At 42.6% G+C, this 10,922-nt stretch overlaps 1 protein-coding gene across 2 annotated transcripts; it reads right to left on the reverse strand.

Moving 5' to 3' along the window:
• Window positions 1-1,683: 1,683 nt before the first annotated feature.
• LOC100216948 (uncharacterized) lies at window positions 1,684-10,121 on the reverse strand. 2 transcript variants are annotated; one of them, NM_001143330.1, is made up of 10 exons: window positions 9,720-10,100; window positions 9,142-9,249; window positions 8,952-9,047; window positions 8,760-8,852; window positions 7,929-8,017; window positions 7,467-7,748; window positions 7,225-7,382; window positions 7,009-7,104; window positions 2,124-2,229; window positions 1,684-1,994 (listed from the first exon to the last, which is right to left on the reverse strand). In NM_001143330.1, the coding sequence occupies exons 1-10, from the start codon at window positions 9,994-9,996 to the stop codon at window positions 1,845-1,847; spliced, it is 1,455 nt and encodes a 484-aa protein (NP_001136802.1). In that variant the 5' UTR covers window positions 9,997-10,100; the 3' UTR covers window positions 1,684-1,844. The 2 variants fall into 2 exon arrangements, with proteins under 2 accessions (NP_001136802.1, XP_008654490.1); XM_008656268.3 differs by having other exon boundaries at window positions 1,688-2,047; window positions 9,720-10,121.
• Window positions 10,122-10,922: the final 801 nt, after the last annotated feature.

A 10,922-nucleotide genomic window follows, 5' to 3' on the forward strand; every position in this document is an offset into this window, starting at 1 on the left:
TTGTCAAACCTAACTGTTGAAAATAAAACCCAGCGGGAGATGTCTTTGACCCACGCTTGCTGAATCAGTCATTCATTTTTCAAAAGTAAGGGCTAGTTTGGCAATTCCATTTTTCCTACCCTCAGGAAAATGAGAATCTCTTGGAAAAATGAAGTTGTCAAACTAGCTCTAAAAAGGCTTATTTACTATAGGATTCAGATTCCTTACATTCTTTCTATAAAGAAACAGGAATTTAAGGTTTCTTCATACCACAACATTAGCCCTTTAGACGTTGTATGGCATTATGGGCATGTCCATTGGACATGATATTTTTTATCTCGCATAAATTCATGGAGCAAAAAAATTCCTTTTTTTTCTGCGCATCATTCAAAAAGGATTTTGAATGAATGCAGGTCACTACGTGCTACACATACATCAAATTTAAAGGTTTCATGGTGAGAATCTAGAGAAAGCATCCCTTGACTATCGAACTTAGGCTTGTCCTTCTAATGATCAGGTGAGCGACAGTTAGCTGAAAGTGTTCTGATTTCTGAGCTCCGGACGCTTTTTCATACATGGTAGAAACATTTCAGGCGAAGGATTGGGATGTTCTCCGGATATGACCCGTTCTATTCTTGTATGCTGAGAAGTGCTTCAGTAATGCAAATGTATTTCTGAATTCGAAAATGGCAAGTTTGCAGGTGAATCAGCCTCAATGTTTTGTCATAACTTGTATCTCATTGAAAACTGAACAAAGTAGTAATCAGGACAAGATTGACATGGTTTAACTTCATAGTTATTATGATAAATTAGGCAGAGTTAGACATGAAAGTGAATTTGACTTATTTATTTTCATGTACCATGCAGTGATTCAGTTTTATGGTCATACAATTTTTGGTCTCTTTCTATCTTACCAATCTACTCTAAGCTTATCAAAACAGGTATGCTTCCTCTTAATCATTTCTCTGTCCTCCTATTGATGCAGAAAGAATATACCTTGCTCTTACTTATCCATGTACAGATATTTTACTCTGGAAAAACACTTGCTGAACCTTTCTGAAACATAATACTGCACTTCCCACCTCTAGTGGCTTAAGCCTTTAGAGTAGATTTTTATCAGTGTTGGCGACTCAGTGTTAAGAGACAGCGGCAACCTTGGTGCCTGAACAAACAGGTCAGGAGGTCTGACTATTTTCCACTGTTAACGTGGTACTGTTGTCAGTTTTGTATTTTTTTAGACCGAGAAAACTGTAGGAGAAACCTCTACAGTAAAAAATTATACATTAAAAGGAAATGAGGAACTGTACAAAATAGAAAGGAAACAAAGAGGGAGAAGAGATAGGGAGAGAAAAGAAAAACCGCAAACTACAAAGAAGCAAGCCATGAAGGTATCTCCATTATAAGATCCGAGTTTCAACGTGTCATTGAAGCAGAGCCTCCAAGATGTAAAAGAAGGAACAAGATCTCCGTCCTCCGAAGATAGCAGCATTTTCAGTTTTGTATTGTCGTACGACTAATGTGGAGGACATGTGCAATGTTGTTGGTTGCAGGAAGATTTGTGGAGTACCATGTGCAATATTCTAATCAGAGAAGCTGGCCATTTGGTGCCCCTCAACAAACCTTCAGAAGGGTTCGCACTTATGGAAACATTCCTTCAGGGCAATTGGGCAAACAGCTTCCCACACACAGATGGCAAGATTGTTTAGGGTTGTAATTAGTAAGGATTTCATTTCCAGTTGCTGCATAAATTGAGTTACTTGGTTACAAACAGAACCATACTCAACTGGATATTGGTTACATCAATCCCAATACCGGTTATTTGTTCTCTCTTACTTATTCATCACATATCACTCTGGTAGGTGCCCTCAGTTATTTTTTGCTGGAAGTTGTGTCCCCGAAAGGAAGGCTTTGATCAGCACAAGTGCCTCTGCTGGCTTATCTTGAGGAACTGCATGGCCTGCTCCTCTCACAGTGGCCATGGTCAGCCCTTCGTACTCAACATACCTTCCAGCAACCTGTAATGACTTTCTTTAACATCATGTCGATACCAATGACCAATGCATGGATTCTGACATACATTTCTCAGTTTATTAATATTAAATCAATAAATATGGAAATTTTGAGCTTGTAGTAGGGTGGCCGACCTGATCTTTTAAATACCATGGTTGCCACTGTGACTTGATTGGAAGGCCAAGTGCCTCTACCCAGTAGCGGGATCCAATAACCGGAACCCTGCCGTCCACATCTCCGCTGCGAAAGAGTAATTATAATAAGAATAAGAATTTAATTTTATCGGTATCCAAACATGCGCAAAAGAATGCCCCAAGTAGACTTCTTGCGTTTAAATTTTGTCGAGACACTAGTTAGTTGTCTGTTTTTTTTGATAATGGAAACAAGAGTTCCGGCTTTAGCATGATAATGCGTACAGCCAATACAAGTCGATTATTACAATTACGAACTGTTGCATGAATAGTGATACTAACTCAAAGGAACTAAATTACAATACTATGACTAACACTAGCCATACTTAATTCTTGAATTTGAGCGCCATCCATGGTTTGCGAAGACTTCCATCGCCACCACTTCCAAAACTTGCGAAGCAATGAGGATTTGTTGTTGCGATTCCTCCTTTTGTAGCAGTCTCCAGAATCTTAACCAGTGAGTACATCTGAAAATAACCCATTTGTCCTTCCAGAATCTGGTAGCTTGACCATTTCCCACTTTGAAGAGCCCCCCTCTAAGGAGCTGGTCCTTAATATTCATTAGGCCCGACCAGAATTGAGAATCCCCCTGTCTTCTAGAAACTTGAGAAAGAGATTTCTCGCCTAGATATTTATTTTTAAGTAATTGTTGCCACATCCCATCCTCATTGAGTAATTTAAAGAGCCATTTGCTGAGTAAGCTTGTGTTTTTTACAGCTAGATTAGAGACACCTAAACCCCCTAACTCCTTGGGTTGACAAACGAAATTCCATCTGGCCAGCCTATACTTCTTTTTACTACCTCCTCCCTGTCAAAAGAATCTAGACCGAATAGCATCCAATTTCTTCAAGACGCCTGCCGGTATCTCAAAGAACGACATCATAAAGATTGGCAGGCTACTTAACACAGAATTAAGTAGGACAAGTCGTCCACCCGAAGATAGAAATTTGGCCTTCCAAGTACTAAGCCTCTTTTCAAACCGGTCTATAACCCCCTGCCAGTCGCTATTTCTCAATCTTCGATGAGACATAGGAATTCCGAGATATTTGAAAGGCGTTGTCCCAATTCCACAACCAAATAAGTGTGAGTATTGCAATTCATATTCCTTAGCCAACCCATAGCAAAATAACTCACTTTTATGGAAATTAATTTTTAGTCCTGACATTTGCTCAAAAAGTGTCAACAAAAGTTTAATGTTCCGAGCATGCTCCAGGTTATGATCTAAGAACACCACCGAATCATCAGCATACTGAAGGATAGACAAACCCTCCGGAATCAAATGCGGAACAATTCCATTGAATTGATTTTCCTCTTTCGCCCTTGCGAAAAGAATTGCTAACATATCAGCAACAATATTGAATAATATTGGCGACAAGGGGTCCCCTTGACGAAGGCCCTTAAAAGTACTAAAAAATGGACCTACGTCATCATTCACTTTAACTCTAACATGGCCTCCAGAGACTATTGTATGGATCCAAGCACACCAGGAGGGAGAGAAACCCTTCATACGCATCGCTTGTTGGAGAAACTTCCAGTTGACTTTATCATAGGCCTTCTCGAAGTCTAGCTTAAGAATAATTCCATCTAATTTTTTACTTTGAAATTCGTGGATGGATTCATGAAGAATAATAACCCCTTCAAGAATATTTCGACCGCGCATAAAAGCTGTCTGAGAAGGGCAGACAATTCTATCAGCCACAAGACCTATTCTATTTGAAAGGACTTTAGTTATGATTTTGAACGAGACATTAAGTAAGCAAATAGGCCTATAATCCTGGATTTTATATTGCTACGGTTTATATATATATATATATATATAGGTTTTAGTTAAATGAGATATTTATTAAAAAAACAATCCAAATCCATAGATTTCTAGATTGTGCCAAAAGAACAGAACAGAACATGGTCAGCACATGCACCAGCAGTCGGCATCTCTGGATCGAGTCAAAACAATACCGAGCTAGGCGTGCGGTGGTCCCGTCCCTATCAGCGTGGCAAATCCTGCGGTGCGCCTCACGCAGATCTGAACACGCGGTGGCACACCCCTGGATCAGATCGCGTGGATCTGGCTATGTATCATGGTGCACCAAAGGATTTTGCCCTAGACACCAGGCGGTGATGTGGAGAGGAGAAAGACAGAGATGACAACCATCGAGGTATGTGGTGTGGGGTTAGATAAGATGAAGTTTTTCTCTCGCTGTTTTTCACGCTCACGAGACCAGGGATGGTGAGGGCGTGATACTAATTAGACAGTCAAATGGGACATCAGACGATGAGGGAGCAGAAAGACGTAAGACGGTCTGCGAAGCGGTCGGACTGTACGAGACTGGGGTCAGACAATCCGGTCATACCCAGAGTCGATCGTATGCTAGGTGCTAGTGGTGGTGGCTATGGTTGAGTTGTGAATGTGCTCATCGACAATAACATATGATGATTGGGTTAGTGATGACTCATTTATAGCTGATATGTTCATGTGAAGGAAAACTTAGGACACTAGATTTCTCATATGAACGTGCTAACCCTTTAATAGATTCATCTATATATTGTTTTAATTGTTCCTCGGATCTTGATTACTTAAAGTGGGGGTCTGAGACAAAGCCACGAGGGATGCCATCTCGATCTCACCTTGACGGATGATCTTCTGGTGGTGGTTGTAACACCCAGTCCACTCCCAGACAGGCGGTCCTTACTTCTGGTAGCCCTATAGGACCATAGACCGTCCCTATAGACCAACACGAGTCTTTTATGCCCACTTTGTTCTCACTCATGCGCCCGGGAAAACTTCTTATTCAGTCACCCATCCCAAGATTGCTTTGGGCCAAGCACGCTTAACCTAAAGGTTCTTTCGAGACAGGCTTCCGAAAAAGAAGATGCACCTTGTTGGTATGAGTACTCTATTAATTATATTAAGCTTTAGACTGGGATATCACCATCCATCGGGGCTAGGATATCACAATCCACCCCACTTAGAAGATCGACACCCTCGTCGGTCAACCCCAAGCCAGGAACCTCCTTTCTTGGCCACGTCTGTGTGTCTAGTGTCGTCATATGTCATGTCATGTGGCCACTCCGGTCCACATGCGCCATGAGCCATATACCCGAACCTCTAGCCCACACACGCCCGTGAAACCGCGAGGGTCAGCTCTGATACCATTTGTAACAACACGTCCACTCTCGGGCCGGCGGTACTTACTCCTAGTAGCCCCCTAAGACCATAGACCGTCCCCATAAACCAACATGAGTCTTTTGTGCGCACTTTGTCCTTACTCATGCGCACCCGAGAAAACTTCTCATTCGGTCACCCATCCCAAGATTGCTCTGAATCAAGCACGCTTAACCTGGAGGGTCTTTTGATATAGGCTTCCGAAAAAAGATGCACCTTGTTGGTATGAGTACTCTATTAATTCTATTAAGCCTTGGACAAGGATATCACCATCCGCCTGGGCTAGGATATCACAATGGTCCACCATGAAGTGCGACAAGTACTTCTCCTTCGCCATCTCACGCCATTCGGCGCATCATCGTAGCACTTCTTCCTTTTCTTCCTTCATGAAGTCCTCGAAGCGTTGCTGACCATTAGCCGATAGTTCCTCCTTGTTGATGTTGCTGGTGGAGGCCTCGGTGTGATCTTTAGAACCGACATTGGAAGCCGATTTTAGTAGATCCAAATACCTTATTCCCCATCGAAGTCGCCAAAAAGTGTGTTAACGTCATTTTTGGCTTTCAGCCAAACACCAACGATCCCTAGACCCCACTCGCAAGGAGCAAGACCTTAGAGAATCTCTTTGCAATGGAGCCCTACCTCTATGTAGGCACCCTTTTAGGGCCAAGTAGAAACGAACCCTAGGGCCTTCACACTATGTGCAGGACCTTAGGTTCGACTCTGCGAGGTTTCGAACCGTCCTCGATGGCACAAAAAGCTCTCGGGTAACCTATATCTTACCTCCTAGGAGGGACCTGTCAGAGAGGAGATATTGTAGGGCTGCTTTAGGGTCAACATGCCACCCAAGACGTCTTTAAACGATGTAGAGTCGAGGAGAGCTGAAGATTGAGGATGAGAAAGACTAATCTAGGCTAAATTACTGGTACTCCTAAGGCAAAAATGAGAAAGAACTGCTAAATATATTTAGATTGATTGTGTCGCACCTCAATCGACCAGTCTGGACCTATTCCTAGGCGTATCCCAACAGATTACCGTGTGATTAGCTGGATAAGCACGCACGAGATAAGGACTCGTCCAAGTTAATCTAATAGCGAACCGTCTGTGCTACACCCGTGGTCCATCCGAGGCGAACTGTCCGACAATCTAGGTGTCAAACCTGGTGCTCAACACACACGCGGGATAAGAAGTATTGTCTGACTTAATTTAATTGCGGACTATATGGCCCACGGACCGTCCGAGGCGTGGACCGTCCCGGCCATCCGATCATCCCAGATGCCACATATAATGCTCAACAGGTAGTAAAGAGTCTATCGATGATACTATATGTTAATGGTTTTGAATTGTGAGAAACTCATTTACTTTTTTAGCTGTCACTGCCTACGTGTGCTTGAACCCGTTATCAATACCGGTTAACGGATAGAATTGACGGTTTGGAATAGGCAATGTCGCAATGATGCCCTGCTTGTCCACTGCCGGCGATAGGCTGATAGCCCAGTTTGGAACTGCTGGTAGCCGTAGCCCATAGTATTTATATACTATCATATTTCTCCCCAGATTTTCTTATACTTTGGGCGGGCCGGATAGGGAGAAGAGAATAATGTTTCCAGTCACGCTGTTCCAGTGCATAAAACAGGCAGGTGAAAGTGCAGGAGCTATATATATTACCTGTAGACCCAAATTTTGAGTCCAGCCTTGACAAGCTTGGAGTAAATCGGAAGAACAGAGAAGACCTCCATGTCGTAGATGTCAAAAACTGGGTCGCTGAACGAAACAAACCGTACGGCCGGCGTATTCTATCTGATTAGTACACGGCATATATGCAACTCAAGTAGTTAATGCAAGGAAGTATTACCGAGATAATGCTTTTACATGACGTCTCACCTGCAGAGGCTCCACCTTCTGTCCCTGATCCGTCCACTGGTATTAGCATGGAGTGATTTCTGAACATCCATCCTGTTGAAGTAGGTCTCGACGTAGCTGGAGTAGCACGGGTCGTACCCCGAGTACATCCTCAACCGCCTCTTGGACTGCTGCTTGCTCTGAAATTATTTGCACACCCAGTCAGTCATCTTAGCTTGCTGCTGCTAATGTGTATCAACATGGTCGATCGAGTTGTTCCTTACCGATGCGCTGCTGTCATCAGCACTAGACGACGACGACGGCAGTGGCGCTGATCCATCGTCAGTGTTGCACTTGGGCGCGTACACGTTGTAGATGTCAATCTCATCGTACGTGTGGTATAGAAGGTCCATTACATGGCCGCATTCCGTGGAAGTGGGCGAGAGCCTGAAGTCGCAAGCGGTTTTTACTCGCTCGTAGAGTTGGTCTGAGATGACTGTGTGGCTCCAGGCGAACTCGACCATCCCCGTGTAGTCGTAGTAATCGTCAGTCTCTGCGTTGCCGGCCTATCAAATTGAAGTCGTTATGTAGAGACGACGACCTATCAATGCATGATCCCAATTGAAAACTAAACAACACGTACACTGCCATAAATCTAACAGTTTTCACCTAGACTAAAAAGGAGCGAAGGGATGATAATGGAGGTGGTTTAGTTTCTAAATTCTAATAAATGAATGATGACTTACAATAAATCCCTTCAGATGGATTCGCTGCTTCGCTTCAAGGTGCTTGTTGTGCTCATACACCACTTCTGCAAGCTGTGGAACGTAATGGCCTGTTGCATCAAAGTTGGCCAGTGTCTCTTAGTCATAAGAATGGTGGTTGTAGCTTACTACCGTGTAGCTAGACCCTCAGTTTTCTTGCGTGCATAACCAGTAGGATAACCACCATACATGGAAATCAGTGCTTTTCCCTATATATTTTTGTTTGGTTTGCACACACTTTTGACACTTCTTCCTAGCTAGCTAGCATGCGACCCTATCGTCGCCGTCGTTCGTGGTCGTCGTTTTTGTTGTTGTTTCTACTTTCTACTACTTCTATTATTGTTATTGTCGGGTTTTAGCTTTTCAGTAACAACAGATTAAAAAAGAAGCATTCAGCTGATTCCTACAAGCCAATCGAATTTTCCAACAGAATAATTCGCGTCAACATGGTTCCGCGCACCCAACCCAACGACGGTGTAGTGGGACTGTTGAGAATAGGGTCTGCATGCACATGTTGTTTAGGCAGCTAACCTTTTTTGACCAGAGAATAATGGACAGTGGAAAGATAGAATTTATTCCTCTGTTTTTTGCACGCTTGCACAACTGATGATGATCACTACAGAAAGGCGGTATCCTTTCATTGTGGCCTCGCCCTCGTTCCTTCTTGCAATTTCTTTGCCGGGAGAAAGGGAGCTAGCTGTCTGTCTTCTTATGTTATACCCCCTTCCTCTTCTTTTTAGTTTTTTTTCGTCCATATTTAAATAGATGATAATAAATCTAGACATACATATCAACTAAATATTGTATTATTACCTGCATAGCTCTCTCCTGATATGTAGAAATCATGGCTCCTGTACTGTGGAAACCTGTTGAACCAGTTCACTAGGAAGGTGTAGGTATCATTGGCTGCATGATATTGAAGTTTTAATCAGTAAACAGAGCAGGAAGGGTTTGTTTAGCTTTATTTTTATTTAAAAGAAACAGGAAGTGAAGATTAGTACGTACCGACGAAGCGATCGTCGAGGTTTTCTAGGTCAGAGGAAGTATTTGTGTACGAGAAGCCAACACCAACGGGGGATTCCAGGAACAGCAGATTGGCCTCTGATGAGATTGATTTCATCCAAAGGGAAGCGAAAAATGAGTGACAGGAAAAACTGAAGCTGCTACTCTTAACATGACACTGTTTCAAGTAAACCTTTATTCCACGCAAACTTGTTGAACTCCAATCCGGTCCCGTTGCTATTGACCAAGAGAGGCCCCAGCTCCGAAGCTGCTCCGTAGCCCACCGACGAGCAGCCAGGACCTGAAAAAAATGGATCCGAAAATGGTTATGCATTTTAGAGGATTATCGCAGTGCATGCAAGAAAACCAAAAAATGTTAAAGAAAGAAGACAGCATGATGGCTTTCAAGACTAGCTTGACAACAGTATGAAAAAAAATGACGACCATGTCTAAGCAAGGTGTCTACATACATCGTCGATCTTATAATTAGAGATCACTACGTACTGAGGTCTGTGGATGTTTTGTTGAACACACATGCATGGTCGACGTGTATGTCTCGCGAACTATATATAGCGCCAAAATAAAGGCAAAAACACAAGAAATTAGAGAACCAAGAACAAAGAGCCGCTAGCTTAGCTTGTTTGCAAATCGCTCGTCATCATCAGTCTTCGTGCATATGCATGGCAAGTCATGAAATAAAGCAAGAAGAAGAAATGACCAACGGAGAGCTATATATAACATAACATTAATTAGTTCTGATCAGTTGGCAACCTCCATTGAGCCACAGCACAAGCGGCTTTTCAGCCGGCGACGTCTGAGCCTCAAAGAACCAGTAGAAGAGCGCCCTCCCGCTGCGCTCGTTCACGGTGACGTACCCCGAGAACTGTGAGACGGCAGGGCTCCTCGGCTGCCCCGGGAGGAGACCCACCCGGTCGCCTTCCTGCTCGTCTAGGGGTACGATCATCGCGGATACTTGCAGCAAGGAGAGAGCGACCAGGATGGTGAAGAGTGGACGACGATGCCTCCTCGCTGCTGTAGAACAGGCCATTATTTGGGTTTCAGTCTATTGTATGCTCGCTTCCCGTTCACGATGAAGTGAAAAGAGTGCAAATCTCTGTGGGTATGTGTGCGCGCTCTGTGTCCACTATCCACTGCCACTGAGGAAGAAACGATACTGGTCGTCGCTAGATGGCTTGAGCTATTTATAGCAGAGGTGGTGCCACTTGATGCGTGTCGTCTAGGGATTTGCTTTTTAAATACAAAAGCAGGAGAAACCTTCCTTTCTAAAAAGGAAAATCTAGTTTGTTTTTGTTGCAAACAAAATTATATACTCCCTCAGTTCTAAAATAATATTTGTTTTAACTCTTGATTTTTATGTCTATATTCAAATATATGATGATGAATCTAAACACATACATCAAATATTTTATGAATCTGTTAATTATTTAAAATGTATTTTAATTTAGAACAAAGGGAGTACTTTATTATCAAAAGGCTAAGTGAGATGTTTTACTTTTATTTTAAGTTATTTTTGTCTATCTTTGACCAAGTCAAATTTCTCTATATTTTATTACCATAAAACATTTAGTGAATTGAAATAGTAAAATAAACTTTTAGTGAATGATACTTCCATTATTTACAAATTAGAATCATAGTTCAATCATAAAACATCGAGTTATTAGCCATGCAAGTGTGGTTAATATGAAATATATAAATGTAGTTAACACAGTGTTTAACATGGCTCTAGAGCAAAACTCGAAGGAAAAGCTGGTCAGAGCCAATCAAACACTCTAACTCCAGAGTTGTTAACTGTATGGAGTTTTAAGAGTTGTAGTTTTTGGAGTACATATTTTACTTCTCTAAAATCATTAAAATGCAACCTAGATATGGAGTTTGAAGGTATTTACCTGCCGCTACCACTGGTTATGGGAAAGCAATCTACACTCCATAGCAAAGCTGCTCCACCCAGATTGA

The sequence above is a fragment of the Zea mays genome, chromosome 8 (genome assembly GCF_902167145.1).
Source record: "Zea mays cultivar B73 chromosome 8, Zm-B73-REFERENCE-NAM-5.0, whole genome shotgun sequence".
NCBI classification, from domain to species: domain Eukaryota; kingdom Viridiplantae; phylum Streptophyta; class Magnoliopsida; order Poales; family Poaceae; genus Zea; species Zea mays.